Source organism: Amphibalanus amphitrite, unplaced genomic scaffold, assembly GCF_019059575.1.
Source record: "Amphibalanus amphitrite isolate SeventyFive unplaced genomic scaffold, NRLGWU_Aamphi_draft 000080F_arrow, whole genome shotgun sequence".
Taxonomy (NCBI): Eukaryota; Metazoa; Arthropoda; class Thecostraca; order Balanomorpha; family Balanidae; genus Amphibalanus; species Amphibalanus amphitrite.
Genome location: NW_024881576.1, coordinates 907480 through 929235, shown reverse-complemented (window position 1 = coordinate 929235; position 21756 = coordinate 907480). Strand labels below are relative to the sequence as shown.

The window sequence follows — 21756 nt, the reverse complement described above, 5'->3', positions numbered from 1 at the left end:
ACTTACTAATCAGGTCAATTGGCAGTATAAGTGCTTGGGCACCCCCAACTTTGCAGATATTGACACCCATGTCTGTAGGAGTCATTTTGCAAATGTTTTGATGTGCCATTCGCAGCAGATCTGGATTATCGGTGGGAACTAGACCAAAAAAATTGATGACTGGAAGATGACACACAGGAAGGTGCTTACTGCTTGCCTTGTTGCCTGTTGAAAGATTACAGAAAGAGTAACATAATATTTTTATAGGAATTGTGCAATCCTATGCTGATGCCTATGGGCTATACCCAGGCCTGTACAGTGTACAAACACTCACTTCCTTGGAAAAATACATTTTCATTTGCTAATCTGACTACAGACTACAAAGGGCTGGTCATATCCAATGCAGCAGCATAGATTTGTGCTGTGTGCATCTTAATCAGGTAACATCAGCCACCTGGCTCTGCCCACTCCATCGGCAGGCAGGGGCCGAGGGCTGCTGCACTGCTGCAGCCCACTCCATGCGCTGCAATACCTACTGTGGTACAAGTGGACTGGTGGTTGTCATTCAAATAATAATTAAAATGTGTTCAAATGTGGTAGATAGTAGTGTGCCACTGAAGAGTGATAATGACAGGTACTAACAAAACATACAAACCGCGGGAGCGATACAATAAGAAATACAGGAGTCAACTTTGATTTCTGCCGCTTTCAGCTACTGCACCAAATTTTGTGCTGTAGGAGATAAAAGTATGCTTCAGTAGGAGACATCACACATGTAATGGCGATTGGCTATACAGTGTGGGTAGTAGGTACTACAAGTGATTAGCCCTCCCTGCGCATGCGTCAGCGTGCTGCAGTATCAGCATTTCATTTTTGCCGTGAAGCCCTCTGACTTGTTGAGGATAAAAGACCAGGTAACAAGTAAGAGGCTATTAAGTTTGAGGGGGAAAATAATTCAAAGGGAACATAATTTCAAATTGAGATGGAAGTTGGGTTGGAACCCCAATACCATCCTCGGACAGCAACACGTTTCTCATTTCTGGGAACGGAACAAATCAAGAACAAATAATTCCCAGTACACCCTCACAAAACAAGCAATTCAATATGATGCGCACACTATTCAATAATGCCCGAAAGGTGAATAAACCCAAAAAATAAACGGCAAAACAAACCCAGCGCGTCCAACAACACACAAACACACACAAAACCACGGAGCACAAAACACAAAACAACACTATCGCAAGTGCAAGGTTTAGAAATAAATACAAAATAAAACTTTTGACTGAAAATAGTTTAATGACGTTATTTTCAAGTGAATTTTGTGTTTAAAATGTTTTGGTACAGTTTGCATTTATTTGAATGGTTGTATTATTTATTAAAATTTGATTTTGTGTTAAAATGCAAGCATTTAACGACAACGTAAAAAAATTAAAACGACTTTGCCATTTTTTACGTCAATACGAGCAGCACCAAACGAGCAGGCAAACACCCAACCTTGCACCAAACTTGCACCCAACACCAACAACACGAAGGCTGCCCACCACAGCACCCAAGGCTATACAGCACCTCAACACGTGCTCAAAACCTGATCAAAACACTCATGCACGGTGTAAAGTGTGTTATCGAGGGCAGTTAAGGGTTACACTACGTACTTAGAACCGTGACGCTGTTGAGGACGCGCCCTAACAACAACAACAATGACTCTGTAGAGGTGCTGCGATAACTAATATCTTGCCGTTATATCAGGGCATGCCTCGTATCAGGGCATATATAAATATCAGTTATATGCTATATAGCATCGAGAGGCGCGCTGCTACATTGGTGCAAATCCACCTATTTCAATTTTGATTTGAGAGTCATCACTTGTAATTACAAAGATTGGGTAAGTTTAAGCAACTCATAGTCTGTGACTAGGTAGGCACTGTAAGAAATGTCACAGTGATAGATGTGTCAACATTGACAAATGACATTGGTCATGGATGAAATCATTGGTATTGACATTTCAGGTCAAGGTTTGATTCAGATTTGGCTCCTGCTGGGAAAATTGGAATGGAAGGCACACCAACAAATGTTATCAAGCAGTTAAGCTTTATGGATGATTCCCATGTTGAGAAGCTGCTAATGAATCAGCAAGATGCTTTGTTGATTACTTATGGTGAGTTTGAACTATCTTGATCTTGATGCTACCTGATTAACGACTAGGCATGAACAGACTGCCAGCTGATTGTTTTGCTTTAGGTATTCATTTGCATTCATTCGTTCATTCATTCATTCATTGATTTATTTTCGTATCATCTACTATCTTTGACACCTTCAATCAGCTTGATCCTAATTCATTCAGCCATTTATAAGCTCTGGATTCATCTTTTTACTTATACATTCATGCATCAACTCATTCATTTGTTAATTCATACAGCTCCTAAAATAAGACCTGGAGGGGCCCTGAGCAGTGAGCAATGCCCATTGCCCTTTCAGAAATTGTTTTATTTATTTATACTTGATGGGCACTAGGTGATTGCTGCATAGGCACACTGTTGTAACTTGTAGCCCTGCCAGGCCAGGACAGCAATGTCCTGTTGCAGAACAATGTCTTTTGCATTTCCAAAAGACATTGCAAAAGACATTGCATTTGCAATGTCTCTATTTGATTAGTTCCATTTGCATTGCCAACTCACACATGCCAAGTGACAAGTAAATACACTGATCTCCACTGATAATATCATCAATGATTGTTCATGAGGACATAATGAGGACATCACACACATGAGGACACCCCCTTGTGTCTCAGGAAATGACTGGTGAAATGAATTATTGCTTAGTTATATTCACAAGTAGTTCTTTCTGTTTATCCAGATTGGACTATTTACTGTATCTAGGTCCTCTGACTAATTGGGCTTGGTTAAGAAGGTCTTGTGGTCTTCAAAAATGAGTCATTGTGGTTTTGTGGCACTGCCACTTACCAGGTTAAATTCTGACCTGAGGACTCACGGGGTATCAATGGCAAGTTGTACCCTATGCCTGTGCCAGGAAGTCTTCTGGACTCCCTAGGTATCTCACAGTACTGGTTGGAATCTGATATCTCTCCGGTTACTGGCTGGGGAGTGGGGAGTGGGGACCCAACTTGGGGTGGAAAGTTACCATAATGGTAGGGCCGTCGGTCCTCAGCGATACGAGACCCGGATGGCGGAGGTTGCGCCATCTACCAGTTTCTCACAGTTCCGCTAGGTGGCGCTCTCAGCAGGCCCGTCCTGGGGCCGCATTCACGCCAACATCGTACCATCAGCTTGCATCGCACGAGCGATTTGGTATTCACGTTGACCGTCTTAAATTTAACGTACGATTGGTCTGGCTATTTAGGATATTTCGAATTCACGTCGGCAATCTTCGGACAAGAAAGTGAAATTGAGTACAAGTCGGTACCTATTCATATAGCTCGTGCACAAATTGCCGGGGATCAGTAGGTACTCGCGCCACGGAAACCTACGATGGGACCGCGGAAACTATATCATTCCCGATGAGTTTATCGGGTTTGACTAACGAAGTCCCTGAATTATGAGATGGCTGGGTGTCTCGTGATGTCGGTTCGTGTGACAGTTCGTCGTGGTTGTTTCAGATGGCAGATCGCTGCTGCACCACGCCATCCTGTCCGGCAACCTGGCCGTTGTGTGTGCCATTCTTCAGCGAGGTGGATTCTCCGATGAGCCGGACTCAGAAGGCAAGTAGCTGATGGACCAGATTCACAGCGGCTGCTAGCGTCGGGACCGTTGTGTTTGTGCAGTTCCCTTTGGCTGATCTCACGAGAATCGAGTAAATCAGCCGGTAAACTCAGAAGTAAATCCGTTACAAATCATGCGCAATAACTCCTGATCTGGGGCTGCTCTCAGTGTGCATTAGTGTCCGCCGCCATCGGTCTGAGTTTCCGCCGCTGTCAGTGTCAGCTTCCAGCGTGCTGTCGATGTCAGTTTCGGCCTCTGTCTGCCAGTATCCACCTCCCTGGCTCTGGCTTATTCCCGCCGCTCTCGGTGACCGCCGTGGCCCCCAGGTGACACCGTGTAGCCCTGTGACCTCAGGTCAGACGCCACTGCTGGCGGCGTGTCAGCGCGGTCAGCTGTGGCCGGTGCACCAGCTGCTGGCGGCCGGCGCCGACGGCAGTGTCAGGGACGCCAGCGGAGCCGGCTGCGCGCACGCCGCCGCCGCCGCTGGCCAGCTGTGAGTGGCTCTTCAATTACCGACGCCTTTCTGCTGGTCACTGACATTGCCGCGTCACCGGCAGCTGCCGTGCGAACAGATCGATAGATACTGTTGAGTTTGGCTGCGTGGTTTATGTCGTGATGTCCATTATGTGAACCATTTTCTGAGATATTGATGCTACGTGTTGCGCTGTCTTTAGTATGGTGGTCCAGTACGTACCTGCACGAGGTTCTCGAGTGATTTCTGCGGGCTGACCGATGTGTGCCCACCCTCTCCCCTCAGTACCCGGTGCTCCTCCAGTACCTGCGCGAAGTGTTCGGGTGCTCTCTGTCGGACTGACCGCTGTGTGCCCACTCCCTCCCTCAGCACGGTGCTCCAGTACCTGGGCGAAGTAGTTGGGTTCTCCCTGTCGGACCCCGATGACGACGGCAGGACGCCACTGATGGTGGCTGCGGCCGGAGGACACGCGGCTGCCGTCAAATATCTGATCGAACAGGCCAGGTGGGTGTATGGATAAGTATGTAGGTATTACCGTACTCGCACCCCTTCGCTATGGGCGTCTGGGTTAGACGCATGATTTTCATATCCCGCATTTCTTCGAGCGTGTTGGAACCGCGTTGTGTCTTTGACATAGCCCTTCCCCCCGTGTAGCAGGCCATGTTTCTGACCAGACCCCGTTTCAGAGGTCGTGTGCAGTGCAGCGCTGTCCCATGTTTCCGACCTACCTGCCTCGGCCCTATGTCGCAGGCCGTCGCTGCTGTCCGCGGACGCCGGCGGCCGGACGGCCCTGCACCTGGCTGCCGCTGCCGGCCACCAGCACGTCTGCTGGCTGCTGGTGACCAGCGGCTCGGCCGAGCTGCTGACCGCTGCGGACGCCGAGGGGCGCGCGCCGCACCAGCTGCCGTCCGTCTCCAGGTACGGCCGGCCGGCGGACCGTCGGCCGGCAACTTACACTCGTCAGATGTCCGGGGCCCCGTTGTGGCAGCACACTGATGCCTTCCAATGGAAAGACTTCAGGGAATACCGTAGCTGTAGGATCGGGACGGGTAGGATCATTCAGTTGTATACGAACAATGATGCTCAACTTCCGCGGAAGGCCCGACTCTTACTTATATGATGCGAAACGTGGCTGTTCTCATTACAAATCTTGGGTGGCACCAGTGGCCTGTTTGGTGTGCTTGCCACTTCAACCTGCTAAGGTAGCCTTAATACCGCGCGCCACTTGCCGCCGAGTCCCGCTCACTTTGTATCTGTTACGTTCACGTGCTGTATGCTTACTCACTATTTTCACGCAGTAGAGCCGTGGCTTCTCTCGTATTTCACAGTGCTGCACTGTTTTTCCGTTCTCAGATCGCCATGTGGTCGGATGCTCTCCGACCTGTACCGGCGGCAGGCGGCCGGCCGCGGCCCGCCGTCCGTGCGGCCGGCCCAGCTCTGGAGCCTGCTGAGGCCGGCGGTCACCTACGCGGCGGCGCTGGCGGCCTGCTCGCTGGGGCCGGACGACTGGGCGCCTCTGCTGAACCCGGCACTGATGCTGACTGCCCTGATCACCCTGCGCGGCCAGGGTCACCGGCTCAGCCACCCCAGCCGGTCAGTGGATAGGGTGCTCTCCCATCGGGGGCTGGGAACAGAGACAGTGGTCAGAGGCGCACTCCGCACCTACACCACCCTCAGCCGAACAGAGGACTCGCAATGAATCGAGCTGCCCACCTGCCGCACCGAAGACGCACAGATGGTCTGAGAGAGGGAGGCAAGGCCGTAAAACATAAGGTTGGACGAAGTTTCCTACCAACAAGGTACTAGACTTTGTCGTGATATTTCGTCCTTGCAGTTGTTTCTTTACAAATATAGAGCAAACAAGCATGTTTTGTAATAGTATGAAAATTTGAAAGGAAATAATAAGTCACTTTACATTTGATTCACAAAAAGCCATTTCGAAATCAAATTCAGTGTAGTTTTGACCAAACTCCAGTCGACTTATCCAGTATCTACTTAATTTTCCAGATGCGTGGTTCAGACAAACACGTTGCTATGGGCGGTTGCTAAGGACGCTATCTCGTATTTGCAGATAGTTTTGTTGTTATGAAATAGGGTAAAACAAGCTCTTTGGATATTTTCCTGTATTTCGGGGCTCATCTAATTTATCTAGCTTTGGCATAATATTTTTACTTTATCATATAATGGTTCCAGACACAGGTGGTTAATTTCAGCGCGTAAAGAAATAAGAATAAAGACTTATTATGTTATACAGAATGCAAGTCGCCAGTCCCTGGTGGTAAAGTGAATGATACACAGAGATATCTGTTTTTATCCCGGTAGAAGCATCCTTGTGATCTAAGTGTGATCGATCATAAATTGTCTGAGAATCAGAAGTTTAGCTATAAGTCAAGAACCACGAAACAACCAGCTTATAGCTGGTGGAAGAGCCGCCACTCAGAAGCTTTCAGAAAACCGTGAACGGTTGAGACAGCCGACAGGTTGAGAAATCAAGAGACCTGAGGCGCCAGAGAACCAGAGAATGCCTGGGAACTTTAAGGAACCGCTGGCTACCAGATCTTGACTAGAAACCAGAAGCCATGAAATGACCATTTCACGATCTAAGATGCAGATTCTGGTGCCTGAAAATCGTGTGAACACACTTGACATTCCAACAGCAGCTCATTTCGGTACCGTTATAAGTCCAGGGCTGCGCAGTCGATGGATTTTCGGTGACTCTGACTCCGACTCCGACTCCGGCTTCCAAAAACCAACTTCGACTCCGACTGCGGGCATACATTACCTATCGACTCCAGCCGACTCTATTTCCGACTTCGACTCCGCAACCCTGCCAGGTCTGCGGAGTCGATTGATTTTCGGTGACTCCGACTGACTCCGGCTCTGGTTTCCAAAATTGACTCCGACTCCGACCCCGGTCAGAACTGTGGTTATAAATAACATGTCTGTGAATAAAAGCAGTTTCGGGTGCAGCCACCCCCATTTGCTTTTCACACTCAAAAGCTCGTCCAAAACAGGAAGATGAACAGGAACTCAGCTTAAACATCGGTCTTGGAAAGGTCACCGAACGTAATATTTTCCCGCAAACAGACGATGACCACGAATTTGAGCAATGGCATGTCGATTAAGACTCTGAATCCGGGCAAAACTGTCAACGCCGATCGACTCCGACTCCGACTCCGCAGACCTAAACTTTATTCAACGGATTTCCATGAGACTTTACGCCGGCAAAATGCAGATAAACGTGCTCCTCTCGTCAATACGCGTCAAATAAACTTTGAATTGACCACAAAAAGTCATTTCGACAATTTTACCTCATTTCCAGGTCATGTCCTGACCGGAAAATGCCGTAATGCATATCAGTCGATCTGTATCGCTGGGCTGAACACATCTAATGTATTTTTGTTGCTGTTTAATCAAGAATCATATCTCTGTCAAAGGTTACGGTAAAACAAAAAACTGCTGGAGACCATTCTTGACCTGAAATGACCTTAGGGACATAAAGAGGGGTCACGGGTGCAATGCTGCGCCTCTTGGGGCACCATATGCGATGAGATCGATGCGTGGCGACTGGCGTACACCTCGCTGTTTCTGCCTTTGAACAATTTTTGTCTGCTTTATCTGCTAAAAACACAATAAACACATTATCGAGCGTAGAAGCATGACTCATTTGTTACGTACAAGGCACAAGCTTTGTTTAGTGTATCTGTAAGCACCATCAAATATTGCAAGCTTCAAGGGGTCAATGCCCTGGGGCTGTGACGTCACGCTGGGGATCGTGACGTCAGCCGTGGGGTTGCCAGTCTAGTATGAACTAGACTTCGACCCCCCCTGGAGGGAGGGGACAAGCATAGAGATCTTATATACATAGAGATGACATGCACTTAAAATCGTGGCGATTCAGTGGGTCTTTTTAAGCAACTTATTTTCAGCAAGTAGCGTGCTAATATGGCTGAGGCATTGTTAGTCTGAAGAAATTATTACGGAGCGAGCGAAGCAAGCGTAGTCTTTCGTAGATTAACGGAAATTTCTTAGTATGAGCGGCCGGCCGGCCGTGGTTACGCTTTTGCGAGGCTTATATCTCAGCAACCACTTGACCGATTTACATTCGATGATTTTTCTAGGGTAGCTTCATTCCTTCTACCAAGTATTGGACTATTCTCGATGCATGTGGGTGACCGCTTATGCACGTGCCACGTGCAAAACGAAGAGGTGTCAGTTTTGCAATTGTTGCAATATCTTGGTTACTACTTGGCCGATTGCGCTGAAAGTTGGTATGTAGGTAGGCACCCACTAGGCAATACATATCCATGTGCCAGAGTTGGGGTGCTGCTGCACGTGCGCACGTGCAGGGGTCGATTCCAGATCTCGAGAACGGCTCAACCGATTGTGCTGAAATTTGGTACATGGTTAGGGACCAGTTAGTAGGGTGCCGTGCAAAAGTCAGTTGTGACCCATTTTGCACGTGTGCACGTGCAGGGTGCCGCTTCCAGATCTCGAGAACGGCTAGGCCGATTTCGCTCAAATTTGGCACATCGCTAGGGACCGGTTAGTAGGGTGCAGTGCACAAGTTAGTTGGAGGTGTCCCTGGCAAATTCGCTTGTCCAAGGCCCACCCTCTCGCTCGCTCCGTTGGTCGCCCCAAAAGGCGTTTTACTGGTTAAAAATATTGCTGTTCTTTCCTGGCTGATTTCATTCCTGAGGTAAGCAATGAAATTTGTAGCATGATTTCATTTTGTGTGTTTATTGAATTCCTTAAAAGCTCGCCTAAAAACATTCTCTCTCATTCAGGATCTCATCAACCCGGCAGGCGGTGGACCTCCCGGCCACCTTCCGCGCGGGGGGGGGGGGCATTTTTTTGCCCCCTCCCGTATCTCCGAAACTACTGGACGGATCCGTAACATTCAAACGAAGTTCGATAGCCCTGTCAAATTTGTCGACGGAACTCCAATTTCATTGACCTCGGGGTCACCGATGACGTCACAGGTCAGGTCAAAGATAAAATATTTCGCGTATGTTAAAAATAGGGCGTACGTTGCCTAGTATATATGTTGCTATTAGAGGTCACTGATAATACCATGTCAGGTCACAAGTCAGGTCACCAAGGGTCAGCACATGAACCAACTTTACTATTTACTAGGGTTGTGCGATGCATGTTTTATGGCCCCCCTGGCCCTGACATGTTCCCCCAAAAAAGGTTACAGGTCTAAGGTCATTTGGGTCAGGTTCATGGAATTTTCAGGGTAGGTTCCTTGAGATTTGGTCAAGTTTGGCGCTTTCGGTCAACCGTCGTGAAAACGGCTGTTCTGAACCTTTCTGAGCACGGTGCAAGCTCAAATATACATATGTTGCATGTTCCCATTCAATGATACATTAACCCTCGCCGGACCTATTGGTTTTCTACATACGCGCCCGCCGGGGGGGGGGGGGGGGGGTTGGTTGGTACGATTTCCCTCGCCGTTTCGCCCCTGATGAAGCTAGAGCGTCGCGGAAAAAAAGTGTGTGCGCCGTTACAAGACGCAGGGACTGGTACCCGATTTTAAGGCCTCATGAGGTCAGGTCAAGTGACCAGGGCCCAGGGTTCAGTTTTTCATAACTTCGCAAAAAAAAACGGTCGGAGAGCCGCGATTTTGGCATCATCGTGTTCGCCTCGCTCAGGCGCGTCGAATGGTATACTTTTTGTTCGGGTGAGGTCAACTTGAGGTGTTGACCTCGGGTCAAGGGCAGGTCAGCTCCCCCAGATCACGAAGCTGGTTGGAAGAGGTCATGTTACATATTACTCGAATCGGCAGGTCTTCCTGAGTTTATTGGTGGCTTTCCCGATTCGCTAACTCAATTTGATGGGGAGTTATTGATGAAAAACTCTAATGACCCAAGTATATAACTGCAATGAAAACCGTAAGCCTCATGCTAATAATTATATTCAAAATAGGGCCAAGAAAATAAGACATGTTGGCCAAACTGACAAACTGACTTTTGTCAAACCGTCTTACGGTTTTCATTGTAGTTATATAGGTATGTAATCATGAGCCTCAAAACCGCGCTTTCTTTAACCCGGCGGCCGCTGGGCCTCCGCGCCACCCGCCGGCCGCTGGGGGGGGGGGGGGCATATAGTTGCCCCCCCCCTTTACTTCTGCGACGATATCGTCGCAACGCGAAGAGATAGAGAAGCGAAACTTTGCACACATCTTCCTGAATACCTAGCCGAGGTTGTGTCCAAATTTGGTGTCGATCCCATTTGAAATGACGTCACAGTGACGTCATAAGTGAAATTATAGATTTGCGACTCTCATATTCCTCACGATACATCAGATATATGGGACCGAATATAAAGGGTCGATCATTGGTCAGAAACTAGATGGAAGCCCACGATGGGCTGGAGGGCCCTCAAGCATCATGAAGACGTATAAGGGCCCCACAGTGGTCTCCGAACGCCACCACGGAGGCTTGTTTGGCCGCGCTGGACTATGATGGCCCTAACGATGACCTCTGAAGCCCCTTACGACTACTTTTGAGGACCCTTACGATGACGTTTGGTGTCTACTGCAGGCTCGAAGGGACTACTGATTCTTTCAGGCGATTCACGTGCCCATTTATGTCACTTATAGTGCAGGGGGTATCTTCCCCAACCCCAGGGGGCGTCTTTCCCACCCTGTGGGGTAAGATGCCCCCTTTCACATCTTCAGGAAAATGCTTAATAGCAAAAAAAGTTATCATATTTCAGGCACGAAAGTGTGATATTTTTGGAGAAAAATGATGTCGGCTTCCGTTGAAACTCCAAGTTTTTGCTTTCCGATCGTCATTTTCGAATAATATATGACATAGCAAAGCCCTGGGCATCTTTCCCCACTCTCCCCTACCTGATACGAGCATAAGGTTAAAACATACCTAATTTCATTTCAATTATAACGCTCGAAAGCGTCACAGCTAGACAAAAAACTGTACTTAAAAATAAGCGGATGTGAACACAATCTCCTTGACCGAATCCTTACAAAATGCAAGTCACGGGCCATGGCACCCCAGAAAACCTTGCTTAAAAAGACCCACTGAATCGCCACGAAATCAAGTGCTTTAACATAGGCGTGTCATCTCTATGTATATAAGATCTCTATGGGGACAAGGGCCAGATAGATATAAATCAATAGAGTAGACCGCAGATAGGGAGATGCGTGATAGATCCTAGATACAGGTAGGAGACATGGCTACTGCGGGAACGGGCTGGATAAACACGGAACGCTGGAACATAGTGCGAAGACACGATTGTCTGATGGATGGATGATTAACACACCAATCTCTATGGGATATGAGGGAGATGCAAGCCGTCGAAGGAGATCACTAGCTAGAAGCACGGGAGCCGCCAGAGGTCTATCACCATTGCCCCCGTACTGATCGTCGTGTGCTGTTTGCCCCGCAGCGCTCCCAGCTGGTTCGCCTTGGGCTTGGTGCTGACACTTCTGGGCGCATCGGTCGCCTGCGTTCTGCTCTACATGCAAACTCGTATCCTTTAGTTGAAGCCTGTCGCTTTGGTATGCGGTCGTATGCGTGTTCGGACGGTTTTTGAGGCTACACAGGACACCAAAGGTAAGCGGATATTATATTTAAATGGTTTTATTTTACCCTGAACGCACTGCATATACTGAGAGGAAATTATTTCGCATACTTCCTTTTAAGTGATGTCGTAGCCGACAAAGGACATAATAACTTTTTTCCTCTCGGGTAAAAGCTCATGATTTTAGAAGGACAAAGGAGCTTACATAAGAACCGGTGCGTGAAGTTCTTTACCGTCAAGTTTCAAGCAGCATGTCTCTATCCCCGTCTCAGAGACGCGCGAGTAGGCCTAGTGGCGTGTCTCACGCTGGCAGCACGTGCCTCTCGAAAATCTTCTGAAATCACCCGCGCCACCATTCAGGGAGGTCTGAAATCACCGGCGCCATTCCTGGAGACGGCCGTGCGGAGGGCCGGGCTCCTGGCGACCGGAGAATGAGAGGCATGCGGCATGCGCTCGGCTCGGCGGCGCTACAGATTTGGCGGGCGACCAGTGCTTGTGGCCGCCGGGAGGAGTTGGCTGGCGCCAGGAGTCTGACCCAGCTCTGACCGTATTTGGCCATCGGCGGCCCGCCGTGGCGACGGATAGACGGCTGCTGAACATCGCCATTAAACTGTTGAACCGACCGCAACTTCATGCGTCGCTGAAACAGCGATGTCAGAACCCGAAAAGCTGTGGTGTGACGTGCTCCGATGTAGCTGATGTGAAACTGTTTACAGATATTATGTAGCGGAGTTTTTGCGGTGTCGGCAATCGGGGTCGATCGGAATGTGGTAGCCGCTGCGGTCACGATAGGCCGCGGAGTGACCTCACCGGCCTGCCGGCCGACACGGGCGCGCGCTCGACGGGCTCGGCACTGACAGGGACTCGGGCGCGGCCGGCTCGGCGCCTGACACGAGCGGATAGCCGACCCAGGTGTGCCCCACGGGCTCTGGTGACACTTACACTAACTCCCGCGTCACTGGCCCTGTCGGAGACACTGACCGCACTGACCCCGCCTTCCTTGACACTGGCTTTACCAAGGGCTTTGCTTTACCAAGGCCCTAAAACATACTGTCCGTGGCACGGGCTCTGCCGTCCGTAGCACGTGCTCTGTAGACTATGGCACTGCTCTGCTGATTCCACCGGCTGCATAATCTGTAGCACTGCTCTGCTATTGATCCCACTGGCTCTGCCATCTGTAGCACTGGCTCCGCCGCCTGTGGCACTAGCTGTCTTCTGTGCCTTCTCGAAATACCAAACGACAGGAGAGACTGAACGGGCTGTCAATTTTGTCTCGTAGACAGATCGGGTCCACCAAAGGCGTGGCGGAAAATCCAGCCTATAGCGGTCAAGACTGACTATCCACGAATGCCCGCTATGCATAGTGGATGAAAATAGCAAATGCCATTAGGGTTTGCCGAGCTGTGGTCAGTCAGGCATCTCGTGCTATGGGGAAAGTGTGCGGCGGCTGCCATTGTTGGGACCGGCGAACGACTGTCGTGTTGCGTCACTCCGTGGTCAGTTACATGGGTTGGACGTCGCTCACAGCTCCATTCGGGCCTGCTGCTGGCAGACAGTGACCTCATAGTTGTGTCGACTTCGGTCGGCTCACCGGCCGTTTACAGATAACCGGAAGTGTGGACGGGCTATTCCGATAGGAGTCCATGCCTGCCGATATTACTGGATAAAAATGTGACAGACGGACAGTCCGTCTCTCCAACTGATTTGTTTCACTGTCAGTCATTGACGGGGTCTGTCCGAGGTGTGGTTATGAATGAGGACACACTTCCCGGAATGGTGCCGTAATCATATGTAGGACACCCGTTCAATGGATGTCCGCTAGGCTAACCTTTCTGTGAACGAGATAAGATCGAAAATGAGATCATGTTTGAACCAGAAACCGGCTTCGAAGAAGTTTCACAATTAATCTTTTCGATACAGTAAAACATGTTTGTATCGAACAAGATAGGTACAGAGACCCTACAAGCCTCTATGCTACCTGTTTTTGTGCACTGGGGACTTTTTCTACCTGTGCTACCAGCGTTCATTCCGCTGAATTGCAAGGGCAGTATCGGATCTATGTCTCACAAAATACGTTTTGCTGTCCTTCGGCAGTGCCCAGAATGAGATCGGAAATGCATCGCAGACTATCGTTTCTCGCAGCATACCGATTTGCTCATCACTGCCAGTTTTATATTACGTAGAAATATCATTCATTAATGTGTAGGAAGGAACATCGAGCTCCCGGCCTCATGTTTTTATCATGTGCCGTGCCGTGCGAATGTCACGTTGGTGATCGGGCATGACAGTTGGCTAAGGAGACAGGTACAGGAATTTTGTCGGCGGCAAACATGCTTGCGCCCATTCGAACCAGTCATTGCATCAGGCAATTAGTTGATAGGTGACGTCTTAAGGTATTAAGAGGAGGAGAAATGGGCATCCGCCGTGCAAAGCATCGCGCGCCGCCGATATAGATCAGCATTTGTTGGTAGCTTATATTGCGCAATATTGGTAGCTTATATTGCGCAATATATAGCTTATATTGCGCAATATATATTACAGCGCAATATTGCTTTCCGTTCCCTCTGTACAGCCCTCGCCTCACTGCTTTGCAGGCATTTTTATTTCGCTAAACGGAGAATGGCTTAGAACTATGTTTTCAGCTACTCGGACTTTATAGCAAACATTCGTGCGATATCCCACGGGCCCATTACCAGCTGAGATCTCCGCCCAGTTTGGCAACAAAGTGCAGAACTTGATGTTCTGTCTGACCAAATACAATCGTTCGCTTGCTTCCGACATATCGACACCTTTTTTAAACCCCACATTTGTTCTCCGGTGAATTTCAGACAAGTTGGTTAGAGACCTTCAAAAAAGGTACAATCACTCGATTTTTCTCAAGTTTGTCTGTCTTGGCAGATAAAGCAATACCAGAACAGGCCTAGGAACACACATATTTGATCAGGATCGGACGATTGGACACTTTTAAAAGGAGATCTTTCGTGCCTCCCGGAAATTCACGGGAGAGCAGATGTGGGGTTTAAAAAAAGGTGTCGATATTGGCTAAAAGTAAAGGCAATGATTAGGTCAATCCTGAGCGTAGTGTATCACGCGTCTACGGTTTGCTTTTTGAGCGACTGAAAACTGCCTACAAGTCAATACTTTGAGCTATTCTCAGTTTTTGCAGAAATAACGATACCTTTCAGGCAGCTAAACGAGGGCTGCACACTAACAACTTTAGAAAATGACCAAATAAGGCAACCCCAGCCATGAATGAAATGCTTGCCTAAGCTAATTTATATATCTCATCGCTCAAATCATGACTTTCAAGGCAGCACAAGTGCGTGGAAAGCCTCAATCAACTCTAAACAAGACTTTCTGACTCCTTTTTCTCTCGAGCAAGAGCTCCTCTACGGTTCCTTGTTTTGGGTAAGGGAAAGGCCCAAACTGCGGGGCAACCTCGTTGCTCGTCAACCTACTATCACCTGCACACTTCGTCCCAGAAGAGGAAGGAACGAACCCGTCCTCATCAGCCTGGAAATTGACATGACGTTTATGTTTGGCTGTCTCGCAGATCTAGAACAGCGTACTTGTCATGCCAGTAGTTTCTTGTTGGTTTAGTTCGCTGTTTGCGGTCGCAGAATATTCAGCGTGACATGGTTCGGCCGCGGAAAGTAGAAATGCATACATGTGCATAGCGTGAGTCAGAAGCGGTTACACGCTGCTCACGTTTTCCTATGCTGTCATCAAAGTTGTTCTATCGGGCTGTGACTTGTGTACAACCATGAATGAATGAGCTCGTCACTGGGCCGTCGAGTCCGGGTACCGCCCGGTGGGACATCTGTTGGAGTTCCGGAGAGCCGTCTCGGTCCGCCGCCGGCGCTGGCTCCAGGTGCGCCCGCCCGCCCGTCCGTCCACCGCTGCAGGGGCGGTGGCTGTCATCGGCCGCCTCCCGGGCTTATCCTCATTGGCCGTGAGTCAGCGCACCTGGGGCCGGTCGCGCATCTGTTTGGACAGCACGTCATCCAGTGCACGTTGAAGTGACATGCACCTGCGGCGTTTGGGAGCTGGTTCCACTAAGCCTGTAAGAGCGTCCCGCCCGCATCACGTCAGTGTTTGGGTAGGTATGACGTGGACTGGCGGCTCAAGCAGCTGCTGGCGACGTTAGTCATCCAGTGCCGGAGTAATCGCCGGTCGCACGCACCGCTCTGATCCGAGCAGCGGCAGGTCGCAGAGCGGGGTGGTGGCAAATTCACGGGCGGGCCCCATCCTCATCTTCCCGGTGCTGCCTCTGGAGCGGGCCGAGACCACATAACCGGCCCGGTCAGGTCCGGACCAGCCGGGGACGGCGCGGCGCGCGGCGCGAGATCGCCATCTAATTACCGAGCCGTGTGGCGTGCCACTTTGTCGGTGGGCCGGCCGCCGCCGCGCGCCGACCACTTGAAAGGCGGCCCGGTGTCGGTGTCGCGTGCGGCCGGCTGGTCGTGCCGTCTGGCCGGCCCGGTAGCCCTTGATGCTCATGTCGCCGACGGGCTGGCCGCGCGCGCTCGTAGCACGCCGACTGCCGAGCGGGCGTAGTCACCTCCTCGGAACTTCAGACACAGACCCTGCTAATTGGACCGAACAGCATTTCGTGCTTCATCGGGCCGGCATTCGGTCGGGGTTTTGTTTTTAATCACTTGGTCTAAATTAGTGTTCAGCCTATTTCGTTTTGATTGTTTTTCGTGGTGCCATGCTCCTGTGATCAGTGAAATCAATAGCTAAATGTACTGCGTAGGACGTCTCGCTTTTGGTATTCATGTTAGCAATCTTAAAGTAGCTAAGAGTATGGTGTGGCTACCGTGCATAATATGAACCCCTCGCGCTCATGCATGCATGAAGGGAGGTGCAATTATCCGACCGATTCGATCCAAGTAGAAACAGTTTCATGCCCCTGAACGAATACCAATGCTGCGACCAAATATGGCATTGCTGCTCCAGAAACTGGACAGTTTTATCAGTTCTGGTTCTCGGACTCTAGAGCAGCATCAGTGGAGAGCAAATAGTTACCTACCTGCCTGTGTGGTTGGTCCGGGTAGCGAGCACCCAGGGTCGGAATCGCCAGGGGGTCGCCTTGAGAAATTCAACGGCTGCTTACTTTGTGCATTCTCGCGTCTATATACACATATGACTTCGTCCGTTTTTATTTGACGATTGGAGCGACCGACATTTGGCACAGTGTAACGTGTGATATAGGTAAAGGCTTTGCTTGCACCGTGGTTGTAAGCGAATAAAAAGTGTACCTCTTTCGCTTCTATTTGACCTGAGGTCAACGGTTCAGCGCAAGCCTCGTCAAAATTGACGTATTTGCTGAAGACGTTTTTTTTCAACCGCTACAAAAAATACACGTACTACGAATACCCGTCACGACGCCTACTGGTTGACCTGACCTGACCTGACCTGACCCACCCGACCTGGTCCAAATGCTTTAAGACATCATCTGTGATCAAAACTTACATTCGTTTTATTTATATTCGTGATAAGCACCCCGAAAAACCCCTTAGCAGCCACACTTTACGACTTTCTAACAGGTCCCGATTTTCCCGACTTTGGGTCATTGACCTGACCTGGAAGGTCAACCAATGACCTAGGACCATAAAATTGGGTATTATCGGCTTCCTCTCGTCACGGGCAACACGCTCGTTTTTTCCGCGAAGCTCTAGCTCGATCAGGGTCCAAACGGCAAGGGGGGGTCCAACCGACCCCCCCCCCCCTACACATTAGAAGCTGGCAAACGCCGCACACATGCGAGGGTTAAAAACCGCTTGCGCCCATAACTATGCTTTTCAGATCATCTGACATAATGAAAAGTTAATCAGGCCTTTGACAGTAACTTTCGATAGACATATTGAGGCAATGGAAACGCATTGAATGTGCTTATCGTAATTCTTAACGATACCATGGATGAGATAATAATACCATGGATGAGTGTTATATCATCCATGACGATACGAATCGATAAATGTAGGTACATACAGCATGACCTTTTCCGATAAGGTACAGTACAGTACAGTAGGTACCTACTGGCATTGCCTCAAGTTCAAATTCTAAAGCTGACTTTTTAGCTAAAGTTATACGCCAATACCATGGATGCCAATACGATGGGGCTCTCCGGGAAAGAAACGCAATGGCTTCAAGATCAATGTCATCCGTGTTTTGTGTAAAAAACAAAATCATAGGTAAAAACTAGTTTTCGCGAAAATGTCTGTTATTTCCCTCAGCAAGTAAAACCATTGACCTCAGGTCAGCTAGGACCGCATGTTCGAGAAAGAGATTTAGGAAGGCTATCATATATTTTCTGCAGTGTCCTAAATTGTATTTTTTCTGGGTCTTAGGCGGAACTTTCTCACTAATTAAGGAGAATACTAATAGTGGAAAATCGCTGTTCAGGTAGGTCCCTAAAAGAGATAAAAACAGACAAAGCATAGCTATCTACAAAAGATTGTGAAGATGTAGTAGGGGAGAGTGGGAAAGATGCCCAGGGTTTTGCAATGTCATATGTTATTCGAAAATGACAATCGGAAAGCAAAAACTTGGAGTTTTAACGGAAGCCGACATCATTTTCTCAAAAAAAATATCACACTTTCGTGCCTGAAATATGATAACTTTTTTGCTATTAAGCATTTTCCTGAAGAAGTGAAAGGGGGCATCTTACCCCAGAGGGTGGGAAAGACGCCCCCTGGCGTTGGGGAAGATGCCCCCTGCACTATAGTGACATAGATGGGCACGTGAATTGCCTGAAGGAATCAGTAGTCCCTTCGAGCCTACGGTAGACACTAAACGCTATCATAAGGGCCCTAAAAAGTCGTCGTGAGGGGATTCAGAGGTCATAGTGAGGGCCATCATGTCCAGCGCGGCCAAACGAGCCTCCGTGGTGGCGTTCGGAGACCGTCGTGGGGCCCTTATAGGTCTTCATGATGCTTGAGGGCCTTCAAGCCCATCGTGGGGACCTCAGATGCTAGCGCGGCCCGTGGAGCCAGCGTGGGAGCCCTCAAAGGATGTCGTGAGGGGCCTTGGAGCCAATAATGGGGCCCAAAGAGGCCGTCGTGAGGGCTCTCAGAGTCAGATGCCGCACAAAAAGTTCTTGTGTGGGCCGAGAGACCGGCATGGAGAGCACCCGACCGTATTGGACTCTCAATAGTCCTAGATCGGCTTTTGTCTCTCATCACAAGAATGTAATAAATGATTCGACGGGTTGCTTGAAGGACAGCGTACGGAAATAGGGGGGCGTCTTTCCCCATCAGGGCAGGGGGCATCTTTCCCCAAGGTACCAAATTAACATTTAATCAGTACAATTTGTTAGCCATAAAACAACAAGCTGAAACAAACTGGTTGGGACACAGTACACGCATGCTAATGTATCACGACCATAGCAAAGGAGATAACAATTATGTACATTGTACCTTCTTTGATATTTACAATGTTTTGACACCAAAATATTTTTTGAAAGCAGCAAATAAAAAAACATGCAATCACCAGCCAACCGCTGCTCAACTGAGCTTTGCAAATTTTTGTGCAGCTAACAAGACAGGCTTCCGCTTTACGCTAAGAACATTAATTTTCATGTTAGATTATAGTTTCGCCGCTAGAGGGGGTGGGGCGTCTTTCCCACCCTGGGCATCTTACCCCACTCTCCCCTACATGGTTGCCTGACAAGGTGATCGATGAGTTGTCGCCAACCATAGCTGCGTATGCCGCTTCTGGATAAAATTGGAGTAGAAAATGATCTGTAAAATTAAAGGTGAGAGTAGAAAATTATTCCTTTTCACCATTAATGCCATTTCCACTACCTTCTCTGTATACTTTCGTGATGGTCATGTCGTTTTGAGTCAGGCTCTTTCGAGCACCTTGGAATTTGAGGATCGTATCTGCTTCCTGCTTGACGAGTTAATGACACATGTGGTTTGATGTCATTTTAAAATTCCCTCTTAAAAACTTGTGCATTAACCAACGTCCGTTGCAGTTACGGACATCTAAAGCCGATGCCGGGGTACTTACACCTGCGCTCTTATGACGGCCGTTGATTGATATCAGAATGGCACGTTGTTTGAACATTTGTCGCCGAATTTTATCTGACCGGCTGTCAGAGCTGTCTGAATAAATTGTCAGCTGGTGGACGAGTTTGTTGTTTGTGATTCCGCATGGAAACACTGGTTTCCGGCGCATGTGTTACGGTCGTGACACCTTTCTTGCGGAAAACATCCAGTCGTGTGAGCCATTTCTCATCTGGCTGGCCGTCGGCCCACTTGTCATTCCAGTTACTTCCTGTCGTTTACCTGTGCGGCGCCGTTTGATGGCGCGCCTAGTACGCCGTGACGCAAACACTCGGCATCGAAAACCGACCTTTTTCTCTGCCTCCCTGAGGCCTTTTTCGTGGACGGCGGCTCTTTGATTGCACCGGCTTATGTGCGGAAAAACCATCCCTAATTGTCACAGTCATTTCTCGTCTGTCAGTCTGCCGTCCGATTTATACCATTTCTGTTACTTCCTGTCATTTACCGGTTCGGCACCTTTTGATGGCGGCGTCGGCTAGAGGCGCCGCTCGGCAAGGTGTCGGCGGTGCCAGCCGGGCCCGTCTCATTGTGCATTTCTCGGTGCGGAATACGGCGCGTTCTTCGGCCCGTGCCGTCGCCCGGTGTGTCAGTGCCGCGGGCCCGACTGACAGCCGCCGCCTGGACAGAGGGTGGCGGACTGCCGGGACGCCCTCTCTCATCACCTGCCTGTCAGTCCCGGCCCCTGCCCCTGCCGCCGCGTCTCTCCCTCCAGCTCAGCTATCCCGCCTCTCCGGCCCGGCGGTAGTGGTGTCAGCTGCAGGCAGGATTAGCCTCCGGACCCTCCCACCACAGCCTCCCACCTCGTCCCTCCAGTCCCGCTCTTCGCCTCTCCGCGGACCGGGCTATGTGCCGCTGGCCGCCAATCGACTGCGGCACGCGCCAGTCGCGTCATATTGGCATATCGGCCCTGATGCTATGTCTGTTCGTGCGAATATTTGCACTTTTCTATTAGGTGCATGCCTGTTTGAGCTGTGTTAGGCGAAAAACGTTTGGTTTGGCCTTGCATGCATGTGATCGATACAATATCTTGTGCGATTACTTGACACGAAGAAAGGGTCATATACTATCCGATTTACGAAGGCCGCAGATGTTCGAATAAAATAGTTTTAGACGTCGCTTCTTTTTGTTACATTCCTCATAGCAGTCAACACCGATCTGGTGCCTGTTAGCGTTTGTTCTAATTGACCAGTGTTTGATTCCAAAAGGCTTGCTTTGTTAAGGCAAATGTGCATTTGTACCCAACTGTAACAGTTTGGAGGCGACAATGGCATGGCCGCTGTCCAGGAGGCTGGCTAAGTGACACTGTTTATAATAACGGGTCATTCGCAGGTCACCGTAGCAGGGAAAATAGTGTCACCGTCGTCCGGCTGAGCGACGACAAACACGGTACGCTTCCCGGGACCCAGACTGAAAATACTGTTTGACGTCGGGTTCAGAGACTCTGTCGGGAATATCCACACCCAAGGTAACGCGAGATGGCTATCGGCATTTTGTTGGCGGCGTTTTGGCGCCGCTGGTCGGTGGCGCCCGGTTCAGAGGAGTTGCTTCCACGGGGTCGGGCGGGCGCTCAAAGGGCGCCGCCGCCCGCTAAGGGCCTGGCGTGCCGGACAATGCGCGGAGACGGACCGTTGGCCGACGCCGATCCCGGCTGCGATACACGACTCCCGGATCGATGATAATGTAACACCGATGTAAGCCGATCATTGCGGGCCGGGCCGTTCGATTCAGAGTATCGGCCCGCCGAAATCCATTTCCCATCCAGTTGACCCCGAATCCAGGAACCCACGACACCCGCTGGTTCTCGGCATTGACGTCAGAGAACAGAGGAGACAAGTCATTGGCACCCTACAAATATTGGGCGCGACGGTACCGATCAGAAAAAAGGACTTCAAAGCGTCTTTGCCGACATTCTTTCGCACCTAGCACGGTCGCTCCATTTTAGCTCTCTTTACTGCTTGTCGAGCAAGTCATT

At 49.6% G+C, this 21756-nt stretch overlaps 1 protein-coding gene and 1 long non-coding RNA gene across 2 annotated transcripts in view; both read left to right on the top strand.

Annotated features, from left to right (window-relative positions):
• Positions 1-1512: 1512 nt before the first annotated feature.
• On the top strand, positions 1513-3714 carry LOC122379569. The gene is made up of 3 exons (XR_006256199.1): positions 1513-1593; positions 1986-2134; positions 3593-3714. It is a non-coding gene; the product is annotated as an uncharacterized LOC122379569 (long non-coding RNA).
• Positions 3715-3934: 220 nt separating this feature from the next.
• The window catches only part of LOC122379557 (palmitoyltransferase AKR1-like), a 65137-nt gene continuing 47315 nt past the window's right edge, over positions 3935-21756 (top strand). Inside the window, exons 1-5 of the mRNA XM_043361844.1 lie at positions 3935-4188; positions 4537-4671; positions 4918-5085; positions 5521-5760; positions 11578-11660. Coding sequence (XP_043217779.1) covers positions 3935-4188; positions 4537-4671; positions 4918-5085; positions 5521-5760; positions 11578-11660 — 880 coding nt within the window. The remainder of the gene's footprint in view (positions 4189-4536; positions 4672-4917; positions 5086-5520; positions 5761-11577; positions 11661-21756) is intronic.